Source organism: Trichogramma pretiosum, unplaced genomic scaffold (genome assembly GCF_000599845.2).
Source record: "Trichogramma pretiosum strain Unisexual culture from Peru unplaced genomic scaffold, Tpre_2.0 scaffold139, whole genome shotgun sequence".
NCBI lineage: Eukaryota > Metazoa > Arthropoda > Insecta > Hymenoptera > Trichogrammatidae > Trichogramma > Trichogramma pretiosum.
Window position 1 is genome coordinate 103,614 of NW_019640810.1, and position 24,052 is coordinate 127,665.

Consider the following 24,052-nt stretch of genomic DNA (forward strand, 5'->3'; position numbering starts at 1 on the left):
TGATTGTGAACTTTCCACGCGCGCGCCCAAGCAGCAGCTCCCAGGCAGCAGAAGCTAGGCAGCTCCCAAGCCTAGTTAGAAAAGTTACTTTTCTAATTGATGCCGACAAGTCAACAGTTCAACTGCTACCGAATAAGCCTCTCTTCGTAAACAACGTTTCGAGTTTAGAGACATTTTATATTGATTGTTAAAAATGCCCAAGCTGTCATCAAGTTATACATGATTATGCGAATGTCGTAGTTATTAGGCTAGATTTATGCAAACGCCATTCAAATGTCAAATTAATATTGAAAATCAAGCCTACGTAATGTTTTGCTCAATTTCGAGAATTATTCCTGAATCGGTTGAAACTTTCTGAATTGTTACTACTTTTATTTTAATTAATCTCGTCAAGCGAAAATATTTTATGAAAAATGAAATAAATGAATAATTTTTACTTGAAGAATTTTCAACTAAAGGCTACATTTTGTGAGAAGTAAATAACTTAACTTGCGTTACAAACGCGCGAAAAGGAATTTTTTTTTGTGCCTCAACTGATTGTTTGGTGCAACACGTGTTGCCTAGCACTTATTTTCGATTCGCGCTTGAACAGCAGGTGAAAAAGGGTTTATTCGCTACAAAAAAAATGTAATATAGAGAAAATGAAACGTAGAATAAGAATCATCAAGACGCAATACAATGAAGAAATGTAAGGATGGAGATAGAGAGGCAGAGAGATGGGGAAAAAAGAAATATATAAAATAAATAACGAATGCTGCAGTGAAGCGAACTAGTTATATTTTGAATAGCGCTGCAGCGCTGCACGTGGCTGCGCGCAGTTCGAATAAAGAAGCACGAAAAATTGGTATGCAGTGACCGAAACGGGCAACAAACTTTTGTCATATTGTGCTAACTGCATTATTGCGACTACGTGCTTTCGAACGTTTGTGAGAAATGCACATAGCAAATCGCTGGCTTTATATATACTACAACACGGGGACGATCTGAGAGAGAGAGAGAGAGAGAGAGCTGTGCATAAAAGCACACGCGCCCCCCCCCCCTAAAAAATTGCACATAGCGGTAATCGAGGCTTTCTCTCTCTCTCTCTCCCTCTCTCACGTCGTCATATTCCTATACGACCCTCCTATTAAAGAACTATTAGCCTTAGAGGTCCTGGCGCTCGTTTAAATATTCTTTAAAAAAAAATAAGTGCTGGGCGAACTTCGTGCGCGCACGTGCCCCTCTATTTTTTTAATACCTCTGCTCACTTTTGTCTTAGTTTCGTATTACAACGATTAAATGTACAACTTTCATTTCTTTTGGGACTGAAACAGCAGCGGCAGGAGCACAGCAGCAGCAGCCGAGGCGCAACACTGCGAAACAACAGCAGTAGTATAGTCGAATAATTGGCGCCCAACTTAATGCGTCGCGCCCGGACAAAAGTTTTGCGACAGACGCTACGTATTTCAGTCATATCTCGTGCCGCTCTCCATTATCCGAGCGAGCTGCCTTATATATGCACACACACACACACACACACACACAAACACATACGCGACTCTCAGCTGCTTAATTTTTCTTTCCACGAAAAGTCTCGCTTTCTATTAAGTGAGGCGCCCTTAGGGTACTTTGCCTTTATTATCGCTTTTTGCATCGCACACCTATCCTCATAAATCCTGTCCCTACTGCTGCTGTTGAGAAATCCAAGCGCGAGGAATTTATAATTCCGCTCTATCGTGCCCATTTTCTGTGGTTTTCTAGTCTTTTGCTCTCCGCCTCGCCAAAGTATGAGGCTGTAAAAATTCAGACAAGAAAAAGCGAGCAAGAGAGAACGACACGGTACGGGGCGAAGGAGAGTCTTATGAATTTTTCGGGGCGACTATATTTGCATGGCAACGTGCCCAGAAGAATTTGCCACGCTTAGGTGCCGAGTTAGCTATTTATTTGTGGTCGAACTACACTTTCTCAGCATCTTTTTTTACATCCTTTTTTTTTCTATAAAAGTATGTGTGTCTGTTTTTGTACTTATGCATAGACCGCTTATTCGCATCGATCGAAAAGTCAAAATTTAAAATAAAATGATTCAATTTTTCATATTTCAACGTGCCATGAGCAAGATTATCGAAAAAAATTTGGAAACACAAATTGCAAGTATACAACTTTCGAAATAAATTACGATTCAAGTATACACGAAATTCATAAATAATAAATGAACAAAAAATAAATAAAGCGACGTAAAACTCATAAATAATTAAAATCCGAAAATGAGCAGCGCGGCATAATACGTCTCGACTATCTTGCGGGTTAACTCGGGTACGTCAGATAGTAAATATAATTCGTTTGTATGTTCATACACCGTGTGCTCATTGAATCCGTATACGTATACGTGTGTTTACTTATGACGTTTGAAATTCAAGTATAAATGGCTCATCTAAATATATCATTCGATCAAAACATTAGCACAATAGCTATTGAAGTTGCGCTTACACACAGTTAAATTAATAAACGAGAGGCTGACGGCGTTTATATGCGGCAGCGAGACAACGAGTACGTGTGTGTATATATATATCGTTTCTTCCGCGCGTATAGATGTGATGATAAACGCAACAAGACATATTTCGCGTGCGGCTTCTTGTAATCGACAAAGGGGCTTGCCTCGAGTAGTCGAAAGTTTGCCATTGCGGGTAATTGTGAATCATTGTGGAGGGTAAAGAGAGAGAAAGAGAGAGAGAACGCGAGCGAGCGTGTAGAGGTATTTTGATTCTCGACTTCTCCACCGGATTAGTCTTATCTTGCAATTTGACGAAGCGAACTACTTAACGAAAAGCCAAGAGAAAGAGGGAGAGAGAGAGAGAGAGAGAGAGAGAGATTAAGGGAAGGGGAGAGTTGTACCGCTAATTCGATGCCACGCGGACTTAAAGCAAGCGCGGTAACGGCATCAGCGCGCAGCCGCCTTGCAGTTGTATGCCTTGCGGCGCGGGCGCGCGAGCAACGTTTCACTGAAATTCCAGATGACTGGAGACGCGAAATTCAAGCTCGCGCACAGGAAGCTCTCTCTCTCTTCGACGGGCATGTTTACGTTTGCCAGCCCCCCGCTTCGTAAGGTGGGGTAACGGGGGCTCGATGTTGCGGCTTTGCCCCGCGCCGCCGTGATTAAATTTAACTCGAATTGTAAGTTATCGAAGCGAGCTCTACCCCAGCGCTCGGTGTGATTGCATTTACATCGGGCTGGATGCACTGCTGCGCTTTCTGCTGCTGCTGCCAATCGCGTCTGACCGTATCTCGGCTTTTACCACTCGCGCCCATACAGTAGTAGATGTATAAAGCCTCTGGTGCCGGCCAGCGATCATCATCGCCCGTCCGAATTAATTCTCTGGCTCGGTTCACATAGCGATTTAACCCTAAGATCGCACGAATAGCGCATCAAAAATTTCCCATTTTCCCAGCTGGAACAGTATGCCGCTTCTATATGTTTTCAAAATTTATCTCGTTAAATAGTTTGATAAAGATAGACGTTTATTCATATGCAGATTTGATGACATCCACAAAGCGCGAACGAAATAAAAAAAATATACTTCAATACCGCACTAGCTTCGTGACAATATATTACGGCTCGAAATTTTTCCAAGGTATAATATTCCTTTGGTGCAAAGGGGATCATCGGGATACACATTATACGGGATACATTGGGATACGGTGGGGGTTCCTCACGCTCTTATATGCCAGCTCGTACGCAGCAGCAGCTCGTTGAAAAATTTTGAATAGTACCATCCGAGGACTGAAAATTACGCGGCGACGGCGGTGGCGAAGAAAACTGCCGGAGGGGAATTAATATGCGCAAACGCGCGCTCTAATTGTACTCTGAATAGAGCATACTCTTGCCCTATTTTTTTTTTTCAACCCTACCTTTTTTTTTCTCTCGTGCCTTTTTTTACTTTTGTAGTGTCAATTGACGCTGAGATCTGTAAATTCACGGTAATGTATACCTTTAAGGTATTTGGGACTGTAAAGAAAGAAAAGCATACAAGTAAGGTGGAGTAAATTCAAAAGTAATTCTAAAATTTTTGGGAATTAGTCTAAATTTCGTGACAGGGGGAGGATATTAATGAACCTTTTATATAGGAGCAGTTAACATACGATGACAAACGCACGTCTTTTCGCAAATAAATTTGATTTAATGTAATATTAAATCATTACAAAATTCTTATCTCACGAAGCACTGAAATTTGCTCTATGTCTTTTCAATCGAGAACTTTCAGTTGTGCGCTGCGGGAGCACACATATCGCGCCCTGCGTGAACACGATATACGCTAAAGAACTAATTGCACTTTTCAACGGCTCGAAATCTCTGAAGTTCGCATAGAGCTCGGTATATAAGCGCGAATATTCGGGGGGTTATATTACACAAGCTCGTAATACCCCGACGAGGCTATATAGCTCGTGCATGATTCTTGAAAGCAGATTGTAGTAGTCTCTCGTCGCGCCGTGCAGCAGCACCCGAAAGCCAAAAGCCAAAAGCTATAAAAGCGACCGGTACAACTCCTGTGTGTCGCGCTGCGGTGGTACAGGCTACGTCGTCGTCGTCGTCGGTGGGATCGTTGGCGACGTTTAGTTGGAACACAAATCGATGACTTCTAACTGCGTCATATCTATATATAATCATAACCCCCCGCGCGTTTGCCTTGTGCTGTTTATACGAACTATCAGCGAAAGGGACGAAGAGAGCCTCGAACTAGCTGTGCGCGCTTACACCTGGACTAAAGGCTCACACCGTACAGAGCATATACATGCGCGTCTATGTATATACGTATTTGAGCTTCGTATAGGTGAACTAGAGTATATAGCATCGGTGGTAAACACTAAAGTGGATTACGCTGAAGAGGAAGGGGGGAGGAGGGTAGGATGTGTCCTCCGCAGCAGCGGCAGCAGCAGCAGCAGCTCTAGCCGTCTCGCTCGTTCCCCAGCGCCAAATCGAATCATCGGCAAGCCGAATGAAGTTACCTCGTTTCTCTCGTTCTCTCTGCTCGGCTCTTCTCTTCCTGCTCCTGCTCTTTAACCTACGCCAAGAGGATAAATGTGGGCTCCATCCGCTTATGCGCTCTGCTTCGTTTTTACTTGACCAGTTTGGGCTCCGCGAGTACTACTACGTCCCTTCCTATACATTCGCTTTGCGAGCTGCTGCCCCCTCTCTCTCTCTCTCTCTCTCGAACGATGTGTTCGATTTTTGTGTCTTGAATACTCTTGGGATCCGATAGTCACACGGTTAAAACATCCCAAAGGTATGAGGTATTTTTTCATTTTTCTCCATCTTTGTGTGGTGACAGTTGCTCTTGTGGCACTTTTTATCCACGCACACTTTTTTACGCTTTTGTGCTCATAATGTCATTAATTGTTTGATGGATATTCAATGTTTCGAGAAACTCATATCGACTGCGTGAAACTGTAATGAAAAAATATTCTTCAACTTTTTCGATTAGAAAAATTTTCATGTGCAGAATTTGTTACTCATTTTTCATTCAAAAATGTCGCAGAGCTTAGATGCTTGTCAAGATTGTTTAAACATTCTTTAATTATTCCAACGGAAAATTTCCAAATAAAAGAAACGAGATTAGTAGGAGATATTGTTAATTTTGATTTCTTATTTTACAATTGGTTTATACCAAGTCAAAGTGAATTTGTCCCTTTTTTTCATACAAAATACACGTTTTTATGCGAGCAAGAATTATACAGAGAGTAGAAAATTTTTACTGTGAGTGCATCGTAAACCACCAGGGGATCTTCGGTTATGATGTATCGGCTATGTGCACGTACGCATACAGGAACAAAGAACCCAGCAGTAGTTGTAAGCCGATGCACTACCGCGAACAAAGTGATTTCACAGCGATAGTAAAGTTTAAAATTCCTCTGACTGTGCGCAGTTCAATAAAAAATTTTTTTCTTCTTATTACCAAGTTGATGTCTCGCTGAAAATAAGAATGTATTTGTATACGTAAATGTAAAATGTTATTGGCCTTAAATAAAAGAAATAATATATAATACGATTTTACATAATATAGAATATTTATTACTACTTTGAATTAAAGATTGAAAATTAATCAGAAACGTATTAAAAAAACTACATTTCTCGATTTGTTGTAGACATAAATTAAAAGCGGCCAATTATGTCACAGCAGCTTTTTGGCTTTGCTGAAAAATTGCAAAACAATCGTCGCACTGCCTTTAATAGCTCTCTCTAGTCACTATTTCTTTCTCTCTTCTTCTCTTTTTGTCTCTTTTCCCCTCGAGAAAATGTCCACTTGAACAGTGGTGCGAAGCAATAAAGTAAGCCAGTTTCGTCGGTTTTTGCTGCATAAGTATGTACACACTGTCTCACAATCAGAGGCGACTAGGTAAGCAAGATTGTGTGCGCATTGTTAACAGAGAAACTGCGCTCACTAGAGCTAGGGGCGCTTTTCAAACGAGCACACGACTGCTCTTAAGTGACAAGATAAAGGGACCCTCTCTCTCTCTCTCTCTCTCTCTCTTGTCAAAAAGTTCAAATACACCTCGAGAGCTTGAGAGGGAACTGAGAGAGAGAAAGACAGAGACAATGAGTTGGACGACATTAGAGAGGCTTGCACACGCTGGAGGACAACATCCGGGGGAATAGAGCGGTGTTGCTGAACAGTGAGCGAGAGAGAGAGAAGTTTAAAAAAGACGGCGACGTCGGTGCTGTTGACTGAAGCAGTAGTAGAGCTACGAAGCCTGAGAGTCGAGAAAAGTGGCGGCGGCCCGCATGAGCTCCGCAAAATGCTGCCAGTTAGCTCGGCAGCAGTAGCAGCAGCAGCAGCAGCAGGAGCAGTAGCTTCTGAATGAAAAAATGCCCGCTCCTGTGCAGTAGCAGCGGCAGCGGGAGCTCTTCCCCTAAAAGCTTTTTACCATTTCCTTGCATGCTCAGATTGTCGCGTTAGTTTAATTTTTATACCGAGCACCTTGGCTTTGTTTTGCCCCGACTCACACAGCTAGCTGCTCCCCCCCCCCTCTCTCTCTCTCTCTCTCTCTCTCCCTTTTCGCAGCCGTTCCACTTGCCAACCAGAGAATCTTTTTTCTTTCACTTCACTTGCACAAAACTGTATAAGTGCCTTGAAACCAAGTAAAGTTCTTCAGGCGCTAAAAGCGCCTCTCTGGAAATTGATACTCATATATACTCATAGCCCTTTGGTTTACCTTTTGCTCAGATTTTTCCTAATTTTATTTTCATACGCGCAACGGTTAATATTCATGGGATGAAAAATTTTTGCACGCTATATATGAACTTAATTTAAATGAATCATACGATGTCGATTTGAATTATGTATCATGTTTTTAATCTCCTGGTATAGAAATGCTCAACATAAAAAAATGACCAAATGACTAAAAAATGAATTTAAAATGTTTACATTATCATTAATTGGTTTATTTTTGACGATTTTCCTGTTACAACTCTGTTACGAATATTAAATTCCATTTAAATCACCTGAAAATGACAAATTTATCGTTTCAAAAAGTTTAGAGCAGTTTTCAACCACTTTAAATACAATGATATAACTTTAAGCCTCCGCCACTAGATGGTAATTACCTACATATCTGTTAATCTGCAAGTGTCAAAGTCAAAATAATTGTATAAGTCAAAGAACGATTTTAGAAAATATTACCTTTTCTTGATGTTTGGCATTTGTGATTTTTTTTATCGATTGAATAGATATAATGAATACTAATCAAAATAACAAAAAAAATTTCTACTCAATAATTGGCCTGCGATTTCAAAGTCTTTCCACTCGTTGGTTTATTCAAAAAGGTCCTCTTTCACATAATTCTTCTAATTAACGGCATAAGATATTATTTAATAATTGCAAAAGCAATTGCGCGTCGTTTAAGTGGGGAAATGTTTCAATTTAAATTAAGCTATATTTCACTTGGCGCTGAGAAATCTCATCTTGATATAACAGGCAGAGTAAAACGGTGTAATTTAGTTTGATCATTCGAGCAAGCCGATGATAGCGGCGGCTTCGTCATATTTCTTAACACGATTATTTTCATTTAAGCACCGGGTTGAAGATTCGACGCGATGAAATCTCTGCTCTCGCACTATGCACTTGTGTATACTTACGCGTAGCTGGTTGCACCGAGATTGTATATGGTTGAGATGGACGCTGCACATATTGTACGGATGGCAAATCTACGGAAGCCCAGAGAGAGAGAGAGAGAGAGAGAGAGAGAACTAGCCGAGAGTTTCTGCCCTGCAGCTCCAGAAATAACAGTGGCTCGTGTGCCAAGTTTCATTAGCTCCGCCTTAACGTGTCCAGGTGCATTTTAACATGCTTACGCTGTAGTACGCGAGTAGCAGTAGTAGCAGTAGTAGTGCATGTGTTGCGCGCTTCCTCTGCTACACCTACATATAGAGTCCTGTGCTGCCGTGAGCAGGGGTACATTATATGCCGCACGCGCCGCTTTCATTGAAAACCCGAGTCCCCCCCGTTAAGTATAGAAGCTTGTCACGGCTGCTTTGGTTTCCGCTAACATAATCAAATCTAATAAAGCAACAAGCTGAATGGCACTCGTTAACGCTAGATACATTCATTAACGCATTGCAAATATTACGGGCTTCTTAATGCTACACAATGCCTGCTGTGGTATATGTTGTTTGTCAAGTACTTAGTAACAGACGATACTCGGATGGACTTGTTGCATGCTGGGCTTTTTCTGAAGCTATATCCAGTAAACGGCACAAGTTTTTAAAATAATAAAAAAGACCTTGTCAAATTTTAAATGTTATTGGTCCAACTTAATTACATTCGTATACGATTAGATCCTTCTGAGGTTTTTTTACACGTGACTCGATGTTTCTATTTTATAAATAAAGATATAAATATTCTTATAAGTGAGTTCATTAGTAACTTGGACGAAATTCTACCGTATACGCTATAATCAAGTTTTATATTATTAACAGCAGAGTAGCATCTTGCATGCAGCACGAACTTAAGGACGGTGAAAACTTTGTACGAAATATCGCTACGAAATTGTCTTTCTAAATTTACAATGCTTTTTATTTGATAAAAACTTACGAGCCGGCGAGGAGAATATGTTGCACAATAGTACGCGGAAGGTGTTGAAAATAACACGTAGACTGTAAAGGCACAGACTACTAGAACGAGGAGAAGAAAGTATTATATGATTGCTATTGCAGGCTCCACGGCAAAAGGGCGGAGAAAGAGAGAAAGAGAGACAAAAGAAAAAAAGGAAAAGAGATAAAAAAAGGCTTGCCGGAGTCAGACTCTATTTACCAGACTCAATTTCATTCATATTTGCGTTTGAAAAGCAGCGCTCCGCTTTACACAGTTCACGGGCGCTCTTAAGTAGAAGTAACGAGAATTAGAAAAATTCGAGTCCGAAACGTATTAGTGTAGAGCTATATGGCAAATCTTCGAGAGGGTCTGCGCGCCTGTATTTTTCTTGCGCGAATGCGCTGCTAACTGCGCGCTGATCGTTACTTACACTTAGCTATTCCAATTTTCGTGAAAGCATACGAGACGAGAAAAAAAAACTATCACTATATCAGAGATTCGTGACAAAAATACAATTTGGTAAAATACCATTATAGTTCGTGCTGTATATGTTTCAACGCGTGAAACAGATATTTAATAAAGGTGGATGTTAAAGCTCGCTTAAGCCGATGCTTGCATCAAACCATTTTGCCTTGTTGATTCGAGTTATTCTCTTTTCTTCATATCTCAACTTCGTGGTATCCTCGAGTCTTTACACACGTTGAGTAGGTGAGTTTTCATCTTAGACCCATAATATTAGTTGAAGAGTTGGGATCCTTCAATGGATGTTTCAAGTATTTCAAGCCATACAGCTACGGACTTTTGCTCCTCTTGGAGAAGGACTGGTACTGGTACGATAATACGATAATACTGGTACGATAATAAATGACTCACATTTTCAACAATTGTAAAGTATATAATTTTTTCCTACTAAATTGTTCTATTGTTCCTTTATTAGAAGATCCCATGATTTTTAATTCAAAATTTAACACAAAAAATTTCTACGTTAATCAATTGAGCAATAAAATAAACAAGAGTATGAAAAGTTGTCTACTTGTAATCGTGTGCAGAAGTGTACAATTAATATTAAATTTAGATGTCTAGAAATAGTTAGTAAATCGAACACGTATATATACGCGTAAGAGAGAGCTGGAGAGAACCACTTAGCGCGTGAAATTGGGACAACCGACGAGTCGACTATCGAATGAACGAATGGAATCGGATCGGCTTAGCAGCGGCCCAAGCTCGGTTGAACTATCGAAGCTGTTACTATAATGCATTATATTGTAAATCGAGGTGTCATATAGACGATAGAGCTCGGGATAATGCTATTTATATGCTGCCTCTTCACTGTCCCATACTGATTGCTTATGAGCTTAGCATTTTTTTTTTCAGAATAAGGTAAAAAACAATCACGCTTCAGCATTGATTGAAATATCTTGCGTATATAAATAAATTAACTTCTTGAATTAATTTTCTGTTTGCCACTTTCCCTTTGAGATTGATTTAAAAAACTTTAATAACTTGAATGAACTTATTACCTTGAGGCATACTACCCTGATATATATTTTTTACAGATGATGTCTAGAAATATTTATCTTTTACACGAATCTAGTCTCTTACTTAAATCTCGAGTCGGAATCTTTTGATAAAAAATTCATACATTTTTAGATATTGTGACATAAAAATCAATAAAAATTCAAAATTGTTTGTATTAGCTTTTTTTTATTGCAGTTTTGTTAATAAATTTAAGCTCATTTGAATTGACCCGAAAAATTGATTGAATAAGTTCAAAAAAATTACTTTTTGAACTTTCATCACCAGAACTATAAATATGATGCTCTCATTATAGGTACAGGAGCTGCCCCATTTAGGCACAGGTACTGCTCTCTTTCAAAGAAAGTTGCGGCTCTCTTTCATGAATAGATCTGGCTCTCATTCTAATGTCCAAGTCGAAATGATAGTACCATATAACTAATGTAACTAAACTTATCGTGTTTTTGTAATAATTAAACTTTCAACCAAATAAAAAGAATTTGGAAAGGTCAGAAATAGAATTGAAAAATAAATTTGGCTGAAAAAAAGGTTTTTTTTGCAAATTTGTTATTTAAAATGGTAAATAGTCATATTAGAAAAATCGTGTCTTACGATTGTTAATAGGTTAATAAATGAGCACAAAAATGAATGACTCAATTATTCGGAATTTAATTTCAACTAAAATTTATTTCTGTACTACGATATAATTAAAAATCTTATTGTTTTTGCTCTAGATAGTTTTTTTCTATTTCTAGTTATTTTTGTTTAAATGTAACGTAGTGTTGTTATTTTTGAACTTTAGAAAAAGTTTAATTACCGTTATAAAGACAAAACTTTTGCTTGCAATCTCCTTGAGCTAAACCACGATTTCTTACTAGTTTTCTTTTCTCTCCTTTCTCTCTTTTTTCTCTCTGTTTGATGATTTTACATGCTTGAGCTGTAAAGTCAATTTATTTACAAGTTTAATTATTTATCTTCAAAAAATGTGTACTCTCTAGAAATGTTGATAGTAAGTCGAATAGCGATTATATAAGAGTCATAAAATCAACATACTTTATTCTACTCCATCAGTAATCAACTTTATTTTCTACTCTTTGATAATATCGTTTGAGAGTATATATCTAATCCAATAATCTAAAAATTTGTGCCTATTTGATGATTTACAAGATAAATCACGAGATGGAGTATGCTTTACGTTTTGAAGCATTGTGATTCTTTTTAAACATATAGAAAATCGAATGGATTTATAAATTATATTCAAAATTAATAGTTATTGAAGAATATTCCACCATTTTTAAATACTTTTTAACATCAAATTATATGGTCAAATATATACTTTTTACTTAAAACTAGAAAAGTAGAAGTTTAGAAAAAGATTGATCGAGTAAATGTTTAGCTACAGTTTCCACCGATCTTTTTTTGTAGTGTTGTAAAAAAATTTGTTTCGTTATTTTGAGCAGAAAATTTAACTGAATATTATTTAAATAACTTTAAATTTATAGCGTACTATCACTAAATTATGCTGTACAATGTTACTCTATTAAAAAATGTTTTATACTATGTTTTTGATTAATTAAGTTCTCTCAAAATAAAATAAAATTATGTCTATTTATAAGTACATCAACTTCTTCGTAAGTATTTGGAAAATCTTTGCTATCTCAAGGTCGATATTTTTTAATCAAAAATCTATCCATCTCTCGGAAACATTATGCACTCAGCTGAGGTAGTAGAACATTGAACATAGAACTAGGTGTAAGAAATTCTATCGGTGTTCACCAATATGGACCTACGTGCTTGCCAATATAATGGCAGTTTCATTGTATACTGACCGGCACTACTACTTCTGATCCTCTCTCTCTCTTTTTTTCTTACACCTTTGTTTTTTCACTACTGAAGAAAGAGGAGTGGAAAATCCAAATACTTTTCTTTTGTTTTCATGATCTTTCAAGCAACTACAATCAAAACTTTTTGCTTTTAAGCTCATGAACATTGAAATTTTAAAATATAGCTTACAATTTTAATCATATGTTAAGTATTAACAAAAAATACTTTAGTTTTCTATCTTCTATACTAATATGAAAATGATAGACCGAGAATTGAATGCGCTTTAACCGTTTTTTGATTGATCGGGTTATTTTTGGTTCGAGTCGAAATGGGATAAAGTGATATCTACGGTCAAAATAACAATTTTTATCAAAACACGACTGAAAAATTGACGTGCGTGACGCGCGTCTGAAAGTTACTAGTTGCTAGTGCTTTTAAAATAACAAAATATATTGTACAGTTTCAAGATACAACTTAACAACAATCTGGTTAATTTCTTGTTCAATTTTTATTTTTTATTAATGGTAATTATTTTTTCACCTGGATTAAAATTAAGACATTATTTTGAAACTTTGTTGTGTAAATTCAATAAATTATGTTATAAAATGTTATTCGATGTTTCATGAAATCGAACAAATAGTTTTTATAATTTCCCAACTAATCGTACCTAAAATGGCAATAAAACCTAAACTAAGTATTTTGTTAAAAACAAACTTTAAGAAATCACTATAAATAACGTAATTTGTTGCTTTAATTCATGACACGCCGAATAACTTTATTTTATGATGTCATTTGATAGCTTTACGTCATAACGTTTTAAAATAATGTTTTTATTTTCCAGAGAGATGATAAAACACCACTCTACAATGAAATATATGAGTAGGAATATGATGTTTTATTTTCGACTTTATGGAAGAGTTCGTTTGAGGTCTTAGATTCTTAAAGATTCTTACAATATGCAGATGTTTAATTTTTGTTTACTGAGTTTTAATTTTTTCTTTTCTTAAGATAATTTACACTTTGATTGTAATTAAAACTACGTAAAATGTCTAAATCTATCCAATTCCGTTAAGGAGTATAATTATAAAACTTTATGACCTAAAAAATCGTACGATTTTTAGTGCAAAATTCATGACTTGGGTCTTGGTCGGTTCTTGCCTCATTTCCTTATTACACTCGTAAACTTTCTCTAGCCTGTCGAAAAATATACCATTTTGCAGCTTTTTATATTTTATGCAAGAAAGAATATCTAATCCAAAACTTCTCAAATTACCGTTAGGCGATCAGACGTTGAAAAATTTATCATCTGCATCTCTTGCATAGAGATCCAACGTAAAACATATTTTAAAACGAAATCACTCTGAGGATGTATTTTTTCATTAAGTTTTCATTTCCACCGAATTATTCATTTTTCACGCTGTTAAGTGTAACCCCGATCTTTATCACTCCCTCTCTCTCTTTCACTTCTTTCTCTAAATATATATGCAGTGCCTTACTTCTTCTCTCTTAGCTTTTGCCATTGCTGCCTCAATATACTTCTCGCATTCAGTAGTTGTTTCTTATTTACCCTATTTTCTCTATTGTTTACTCGAAGACCTTTCACGCACGCGCGCACGTTCCTCTTTCTTTTACTCAGCACCCAGGCGAGATGCCGACCGGTCGATTTTTCACAAAGAGAATGAAAAGGGAACTACGACGGCCAAAGAGAATAGGCATTTCGACTGTTCTCAGCGACTCTTTTTCATTTGCTGATCTAGTGTATTTCACTTGCTTTGCTTGCATAGAGTAATGAGGTTTTCAATTTTTCTAGATAAACAATAAGTTGTTTTTAATCCAAAGCTAATTTTTAATTCGTTGCAATAGTGAAAATTTGATAAAAAGCCGTGAATAATAATTTTTGTAGCATACTTGTTTTTATCAATGAGCCAATGTAGGGAAACTGATGCACTTAGAGTGTAAAAAAATGATTTATGTATCAATTAATGAAAATTATTACTCCACTTCTGCCTTCAATCCATCCCACTATAACTCAACAAAGTATTAGATTGAATTCATTTTGAAATTTCAGAAATAATAGGACATACTTTTGAATACCCAAAATTACTGAATGTATGGCTTCAAAAGTCTATAAATAATTCTTAGCGTCGTATATAAATGATCATAGGATCATAGTGATGTGATGATGTCATCTGCGAAATTCGAAAGTTCTGATATAATATCAATATAGGGCTTTTATCAATGAGGTTAAATTGACAATTGAATTAGTAAAATTTGGCTGAAATTTTCAACAATTCCTTTGAGTACCCACTGCTTGCTTATATTTTTAACATGTATAATTCGAAACAGCAGTAGCTATAATTATTCTAAAATAATTGCAGCAACGATTAATTGATATAATTAAAATACAATTAGCGGGGGTTAATAATTTAAAGTAAAAAAGGTTGAAATAAATTGTCGATTATTGAAGCCCAAAGACGTGAATAGAATTGGAAATGTACCGGTCTGCAGTTGAGAGCCTGTATAAGGGAGCACATTTCATTATCGTGTAGCAGTATCTGCATTCGAAGCGAGAGATGCTGCGAGCGAGCGAGCTAGGCTACACGTCTCTCTCACTAGGTATATACATACACCCATGTATTTGCATCAGTATGGTATGTTTGCAGTACTATATAAGTACGACTATATGTACGCGCGTGTGTGTGTCTGTGTCTGTGTTACGTCTATAAATGTGAGTGTATAATATAAATGGGAGAGGAGCGTAATAGCGGCAGTATATGCAGACGTACGACGCATATATACTCTCTCGGCAACAGCAGCAGCAGCAGCCTCGTTATGAGCAAATGTGTTAAGGGTCTCTTGCAAGTATCTCCAGATTTAGTTTCTTATGCGCCCGACGACTCGTCCTTTGCTTTTGCTGCTGCTGTTGCTCTCTAGTATGTATACATTACAGCACCTTATCCCCTTACGCACTCGTTAACGTGTCTATATACGACGGAATCTCAAGTAGTTCGTGTCGCCAACGGGTCGAACATACACTGCAGACACGTATACAAGTATATAATATATAGCCATCAAATTCCTTGGACTCTTTGCGAGTCAAGAATCGTGGCGCACTTTCAGCTATTAAATAAAATAAATTCAAAACTACAGTGATTTTTTTTCTACTCGTTGCGATTTCTCTGGTTTTCCATAGTCAGATTTCCATCGAGTTTAACTCGGCAAAAAGTAAATAAGCAAAACCAGTGAATAAATAAGAATGCTGAATTCTCTGCAAATCAAACAAGCTTAATTAACTTGTATTATTTTAAATATGCAACTCGAAGTTTCTTAAAATACACGATCGTAAAATAGATAGGGTGTCACTCGCGTGTTAGGTAGGCGCGCGTAATTAGTAATAATAGAACAAATAGAATAATACATAGAAGCCTCGATATGCATTAAGGCATAAGTAAGTGCAACGTCGCCGCAGTCGTTGTCTCGTCATTTTCTCGAACGACGTGTGCAGTAGTACGCGCGCGCGGCAGGCAGATGATGCCTTTTTGAAAAGTAGGCGCATAAAATGTCTCGTGTGCGTGCCGTAATATATTAGCGCGCTTTTCAATTAGCCATGCCTGCATAATCAGCAGAGCCTAGAATATACATAATGTGCGTTAGCGGCAGCAGAAGCAGCAGCGGCTCAACGAAGTATAGGCAAGTTTTTTTGCGCGCGGCAGCAGCAGCGGTATATAATATATAAAGCTCGCCGCTGCCATTGCCGCTCGTCGTTACAACGAAAATCCATTAACATTACAAAGCTGGAGAGGCGCGAGCAGCGGCGAGCTTTATATGCGCGCGTGCAGTACGCGCGCGGATGGGATTGGAAATCGGTCAAAGCGTATAACGTTGCCGCCGCCGCCGCCGCCACCGCCGCATGCAGTACTACGTGTGCACTGTACGTGTGCAGTGCAGTCTCTCATCGAGAAATAATTAATGCATCATCTGGGCCTCGCCCATCGTAAAATAGCAAATAGTGAACTGCACGCAGGCGCTTGCCAAGCAATTACTTCTCTCTCTCTCTCTCTCTGTCTTTCTCCTTTCGTTTTGCAGCTCGACGCCGTTCGAGTTTCTTTCGCACCCTGCTGAGAGAGCTGTCCCGCACGTATATACCTCTGTCACAGACTTGTATATACGTATCGCCGAGAGAGCTCGTATAAACCTCTCGATAGATTTTCAATGTTTAGATAATTTAGTCTACGAGGGCCCTGCACAATAAGAAACTTACAAGTCCAAATGGCACACAACGACGAAGACGAAGACAAAAAGCTCTTGTGCTGCTGCCGCTGTCGGCATGCAGCTAACGCCTTTGGCTTTCTGCTTAATTAAGGTATTCTATAATCAAATGACTCGCTGTCATGCGACGCGAACGTTCGAGTTAAAAAAAATATAACCAGTAGCAAGACAGTTGCACGCCATAGGCGAGGACTCAATTACTATGCACTCGCTGTGCGCGCACTCGTTGTTTTTCGTACCCTGAGTAATATGTAAAAATCTTGACGCTACTATATAGGAGTTAGCTGCCACTTTCTTCCATCCCGATTAATGATAGTGGAATTCGTTTGTTTTTCAAATCTGCGATAATCGAGCTTTACATACGGGAAATATATATAGGTTAAAACGGAGGTAAACGGTTTTGCAATAAAATCGGTTATATCGTGTGTCGGGGCACGAGCGAAACGTTGGGCAAAGTCGAAACGAACGAGTGAGTAGTGCCATATACGAGTGGTCGTCGCGCCCCGTCGCTTCTCGTCGCACTATACCAAGTCGGTGTAAACTTTCTGGGCGATCGGGGGTGAGTTTTATTTTGCAAGCTCCTGCACATAGAGAGAGAGACATGGTGCAAAGTCATCCTGCATGTATGTATATGTGTGTGTGTGTGTGTGTGTGTGTGTGTGTGTGTGTGTTGCTGCGCACGTGTAGCGGCCCGCTGGAATAACTGATTACAATTGTTGAACTGGTGCAACATCTCTCTCTTTCACTCTCGTCTATATGGCACGCAGAGCTCGTCTACTCTTGGATGTTTGTATGTTATGTATACGTTATACGTAGATCGAAATAGTCGCGGCAGTCGTTGGACGGAGAGGCGCCCGTGGGGGACGCCAGCTGTCACGGCAACGAGCCAACTTTGCAATCGGAGACGACGCGCTGCTGCTGCTGCTGTCCCGTCGCTCGGTAAGCCGTGGCGCGGAACGCAGTCGCGACAGCAGCAGCAGCTACTCCCGAGCCGCCGGCGCAGCTCCTCTCGTTTTCGAGCATCGGGGGATCCCCGCCTCGATCTGTTTGCATCGGGCCGTGAGAGCAGCGCGCGTGCAGAATGCGAGAAAAGCAGTCGTCTCTCGCCAACCGACACTTATGTATAAAAGTACCTAGTTTCTAGGGTGGCCACGATTTCGGTCAATTAGTTCGTGGCGCGCGTCCGAGGTCAGCCACGAGCCTTTACTTTCGTTATATAATCGAACGAAGAGATATCCATGCTGTGAGACTGTCGAGCGATCAACAGAGCGCGACATTCAACCGACTAATCGCTACTGCTTCGCGAGGGTCGAGCATGGGGGCACTTTGCTGACCGATATTATGCATAAATGACTATAGGCTACACGCGGCAGCGGTTGTAATGACAGTCGGGTGTATACGAAAACCGAACGTCCAAAGCGGCGCCGACGAGCTCGTGGCTCCATTAGCGTTTCAAGTCATCTTCGTCGCGCCGCTCGACAGTGCACGCAGCTTGCACGCACCTGTATTACCTACCACCAAAGCGATATAACGCTGCTGCTGGTCGATTCGGCATTGTGTCACGCTACAGTTTAATGGACCCTGGCAGCGGCGAGAGGCAAACGCATTTGTAATCGACGCCTCAAGAGTCCATCAAGCTCTCTCGACTATGCAGATGTTTGGTACGCGACGCGTGTCGCTGAAAAATACAGCTTAATCAAAAGTCCTCGAGAAAAATGTGTGCTTTCTATCGAGCCCTCGATCGAGTCGCGAAAATGTTCAGTCTGGTCTTTTTTTTGTGCTCGAAGCTTCACTTAATTCATGCTTGTACATGCAAATACAAATGCAGATCGTTCCATCGAGCGAATAAAGGTCAAAGGGATGTATTAGAGGAATAATATACATAGCAGCTGGTAGGCCACTGGAATCGGGGGATCGATTAGGAAGTTGGCCTGGAGGTTATACCACAGGAGCGTGGCGGCAACAGCATTCATGTAGCTGGCAGCAGCGCCGAATAGAGTAGACCACGCAGCCGAGCGTGATTGATCGATGCGGCTTCGCCGCGATGCTATGCGCGGATTGTTGCCGCCGCCGCCGATACCGTGCCGCTTTCCAATGCTAGATCTGCGCGTTTGCTCGGCTGCAGCCAGTTGTTATACAACATTGTTGATTTTTGACCTGCAAGCGCGTCTTCGACTTAACTTGATCAAACTTTTCCTCAAGTGCGAGCAATATTTTCCCTTCCACGCTCTAACTCGCCTTCGTTTATAAAGCGAGTCCGACATTTTATTCCTTTTTATTCACTGCATAATTTTTCACTGCATAAACGAACCCAGATTTCGTTGATCATCCGACTAGACTCGTTCCACGTTTTAAATTAGAAGAAAAGCTCGATCGAGAAAGTTTAACAGCAGCCAAAGAAAAAAGTGCTTTAAGGGTACGGCATATATCAGAGAAGAGAAAGCAACAATTTTGCTCTACACTCGCTTAGCTTGCCATTGACCCACGCAACTCCTCGCATGCCGTGACTCCCACGCGAATGACTCGAAGGCACGAATAAATTCCTCGCTAAATTATGAACGCCTTGTGCGGCAGCTTATACGCCATATATATATAAACTGAGTCAAAGTATGCAAAGGCTCAGCAGCGACAAGACTCGTGCGACTATATATCGTGCCTAAATATTTTGTTTTCCCTTTGCACGGTTTTGACGCATCTCGCCAGAGACTTTCATCTAAACGCATTTTCACGCTGTCGCGTCTCGCAGCATATATTATACATCTTTTACGTGCACGTCCCGTTCGGCGCACGTACTTTTTCGGCGAGAATAAATAATAGCTTTCGCAAATTTTCCCCTTGATATAAATTATATCGTTCAAAGTGAAATTGGCCGCTTAAAGTAATGAGTATCTTGTTTATGTTACAGAAGTTAGAGCCAGCTGGGACGATTGGTGGACCTACGATGGAATTTCGGGTAAGTCGATTCTCTATTGTTTTCAATAAGTAGCTTCATCAAAATAATTATTGATTAACCTTGGTAGCAGAATTAATCATTTGTTGACTAATTATTGGACATCTAAATAGTTTCTTGGACATGAAAGAGCCATTACAATTCCTGCATGTTGCCACTTCGGCATACTTTGTGATTCAAGATGCCCTGAATTTATTTAGACTATTTGCTCGCGCTTTTTTCGATCATTTCAATTTAGTTTACAATTATGTCAAACAAATCGTCCAACGACGCTTGGCTCACTAGTATTGGTTTGTTTGCTTTACCGCTTTGAATTGGAGTAGCAACGCCTGTTTCAAGTTCTGGCTAGATTCGTTTTCGGACTGCGATGAGATTCTGCCTTGCGACCGTTTCTGGAAGAGCAAAACTGCCTGAGCTTGGCAAACAGGAGGAAATACTCTTTGGCGATGTTCACATGGAGACTACTCCAAACTGGATTACCTGGTCACCTGGATCAGCATTTTAGGCGGCTGGACGTGACCGTCCGCAGATCAGTTCGTTTGGCGGGAGATCAGCCGAACATATCTGATATCCGAAAGTGCAGAACGAACGCATAAACCGCGTCCTTCTCGCGCTCGACCATGACTCTTCGAGAGTCACTGCTCGGCTATGTGCATCGGCACCAAACGGAGGTTAGCTTCAAGGCGGATATCTTCAGATGTCTTTGGGAGAACCAGTAATGTCAGCGATGGGCATCGGTGTTCCTTTTTGTAGTTAAATTAAATTTATCGATTAAATTGGAATATCGTTTAGTCAATTGGGGTTCCATTTTCTATACCGTGTTTCGACTAATATCATTACTTGGACTTGGTCACTTGCAGATTTACAGATGGAGGTACTTGCCATCTAGCGGTGAAATCTCATATTATTATATTTTAAGTAGTTGAATACTGGCCTAAAATTTGAAAACAATTATATTGTCATTTTCTGCTCATTTGATTTGCGCTTAATATTTGTAACATAATTGAAACAAAAAAATAATCTCTAAGCACAAGTCAACAAATAGTAATTTTTTAATCTTTTACTCATTATTAATGTTCAGCAATTCTACCAAAGAAATATTGATAGCTTTATGTAGTTCCGTTAGCAAAAAGGTGAATTTTTCATCTCGTAAAACAGAGTACAGGGTAAACAGAGTGTATTATTGTAATTCCTCTTTGACACGTTCTCGGAGAATTAAAAAAAGAGAGAGAGAGAGAGAAAAGCGAATTGTATTATTTGAATTTTCAAATTACAATCTCAATTCAAATTTGACATATTCAAAGCGCGTACTACTCGTAGCTCGAGACACCGCAAAAGAATAAAGTAAAGAGCTCGAGGTAAAGAAACGAAAAGAAAGGGGAAAGGCAGTATTTGTTCTTAGCGCACGAGCAAAAGGTAAGGGTGTTGAATATTCAAATTTTAGCAATTTTGGCTTTTCGCCGCCACCGCTGCCAGGAAAGAGAAGTCTCCGAGAGATAGAGAGAGAGAGAGAGAGAGAGAGAGAGCACTTTGGCTCGGCATCGTCGATATCGTTGTGTAGATTATCCCTTGCTTCGAGACATCGTTTACCTAATTTTTTTCATCAAAAGTTACGAGTGCCGCGCGGAAAGAGAGTGAGAGAGAATGAGAAGAAGAAGCGTACGCAAGCGAAGAACTCGCGCCAAGACTTTTTTTAATTTTGCTCGCTGCTGCTGCCTGATGATGCCAGTGTGTCGGTGTGTGGCGTTTTTATTAAAAGCTGGGATTGCACGCCCTCTCAAAGCACACACAAACACCGAGAGAGCTTATGAGCCGTGCTGCTGCTGCTTCAAGCCACCTGCCATATCATGTCCTATGTAAACACCACCTATAGCGGCAAACCTATACACATGCATGATGTGTATATACGGGTAAGTCGAAAGCTCATAAACACCAAAATTTCCATCCACCTTGCGGAGCTGCTGTATGGGCCAATATTCCAAGTTTCTTTTGTCAACTTTTTCCATTGCTTACTGTGTTCGTGTGCGCCGAGGCAATGTTTTCGAGTATGAGATATATCGAACCTTCCCTAAATCACATACGAAAGGAAGTACGCTCATGAATTATTTCGACTTTTTTGAATTACAATGTCTTCATATTGAGAACCGTGTAAAAAATGTTCATTATTTTCAAGGTATTCATTTATAATGATCTTTCTTTATTTTAAAATTTCTTTTGAAAAAATTACACCAGAACTTTTTGTAACAGTCACGAATTATACACTCAGATAGATTCAATTTTTATTTTCGCTACTTCACCCTAAGGACACTGAAAAGAAAGCTTCGAGATCCAAGCCGTTCTCGATATTTGTGCTTAAGAAATATTCGTTCGTAGATTTGCGAATGAGTGACGAGTTAGTAGAATGAAAATCTAAGGTGCATTGTGCAGTCCAATTAGATATTTTACTTTTAAGTACAGCCTAGCGGACATTTTCTTTTGCAACTCGATAAATGTACTCAAACACGCTCTCTCATCTTTCTTCTCAACTTTTTTTCCTTTTTTTTTCACTTCATGCGCATCATGCGTATTATGCGGAAGATTCAATTAAAAAATTGCGACTGTAAAGACGGCGAATTTCTATGTCGGTATATAGCGGCCGGGCCCTATACCCCTTTTTTCCTAGTTTTTCCTCTCATTCTCTTCCCTATATTTCTCGCTTGATCTTCTTATTTCTTTGGCATGCAAGCTTTCTCACTTATTAAGAGCGCGTGCGCGGGGCAAAATCTCGGCAAGCCAACTGAATGATACGAACTTATAAAGTTCAAAGACAAAGGACGAATATAAGCCAATGCTCAGAAGGGTCATTGTTCGAAAAGAATAATAAAAAAGCGTTGGCTGCTAATTAAGAGTACACTGCTATACGTATGCCTCTCCATGCTTTAAACTTTAAATGAAAATTTTTTTTCTTTAACAATATTTCTAATTAACCCTTTTTTTCTTCGTATAATGCCTTGTGATTGTTTAGCTCATTGAAACCTGCTCTGTACACACAACGCACACAAAATCTGGCATTGCGTTGACTGTTTTTATTAAAAGCTTGAAGCCTTTTAAGGATATACCTCGGTAATATTTAAAATCTGTGCCATGGCTCGCGTTGATGGAAGTATAAACGATAAATTTCAAAATATATGCTTGAATTAGCCTCTCAAGCGCCTCGAGGTATCTATCTTTTGTCGTATTATACCGCACAATATTATAAACGCAAAACGGTCATACTACCGATCTGAATAATTTTTGATAATACAAGTTTTAAAAGACAAGGTAATTAATTTGCTGCTCGAGTGGCAAGACAAACACGCATTAACATTCGCTCGTTCTTTATTGTATTCGTGAATCATCAGTCAGGCAGCTCGCGGTGGCGTCGGCGGCGCGCATCGATGCACACCGCACACAGTTGGCTCTGTTTCACGCGTTTGCTCAGCTCCTATACATATTCCGTGCGGCGCTATGTGTAGGTACATGATACAGTTTGTGCGCGTAATTACGCGCTCTCAGAAAAGTGCATTTGAATAGCGAGAGTTCGGGCGACTCGTCTTTTTGTTAAGCGCGGCTTAAAATTAGCAGCTGGAAAAATCTCTCTCTCTCTCTTTCTCGTTCGCGCTTACATGCTAATCTGGCTGGAACCAGCCGCGATGGTGACGGTGGTGGTGGCTGGCTCGCAAGCTCGTTGCGGTTTTAAATGAAATTATTAAAATGCTGTGAATTAACGCGAGCCGACACGGGGCTGGCACGACGACGACGACGACGACGACTCGTTCTCGGAGCTCGGTATGGCACACCGACCGACCCTATACCGCTGCTGCTACAGCTGCGTGTCGACCTCGCTGCTGCTGGCAACCTACGCCGCCGAGCGCGACACGTTGTTGAACATGCATGTATGCATAGAATATGTTTGCCACCCTCGCGGCCCCGCGCCCCAGCTCTGGATCCGCCGTGTGTATGTGTGGGCAACTCACTTTTGCCTTTCGCGCAAGCATATGCATACGCATGGGACATTTCATTTAATATTGGACGTCAGAAGTTTAGGATCGTTGAAAACTTCGCAAACCCAATGAATTTGACGCATGGACCAAACTGAAACTTTGTTTGTCACCTAGCCCCTCCCGCTGCCGCCGTACGCTATACGGCATCAGCCGTCTGTGCAAATATTATGCAAATTTAAATTATTATCATTCATACGAAAGCTTTCAAGCCGGTCATTTAATTAAATCCTCGAGTAATCCTTTTTAAGAGTTTCGTAAAATTAGTTTAATTTCGTCTCTTTCTCTCTCTCTCTCTCTCTCTCACTCTCTCTCCTACACCGTGTTTGTTTTCGATCATTTGTGAAAAATGCACAATCAACTTTCTAAGAAAAGTGGTACCGCATCGTTTCTTCCAGTGACACTGAATTGCG

General features: G+C 39.7%; 1 protein-coding gene across 1 annotated transcript in view; it reads left to right on the forward strand.

Moving 5' to 3' along the window:
• LOC106651002 (carbonic anhydrase-related protein 10) overlaps positions 1–24,052 on the forward strand; it is a 114,499-nt gene that overhangs the window by 47,457 nt on the left and 42,990 nt on the right. Inside the window, exon 2 of the mRNA XM_014369327.2 lies at positions 19,576–19,623. Within this exon, the coding sequence (XP_014224813.1) occupies positions 19,576–19,623 (48 nt within the window). The remainder of the gene's footprint in view (positions 1–19,575; positions 19,624–24,052) is intronic.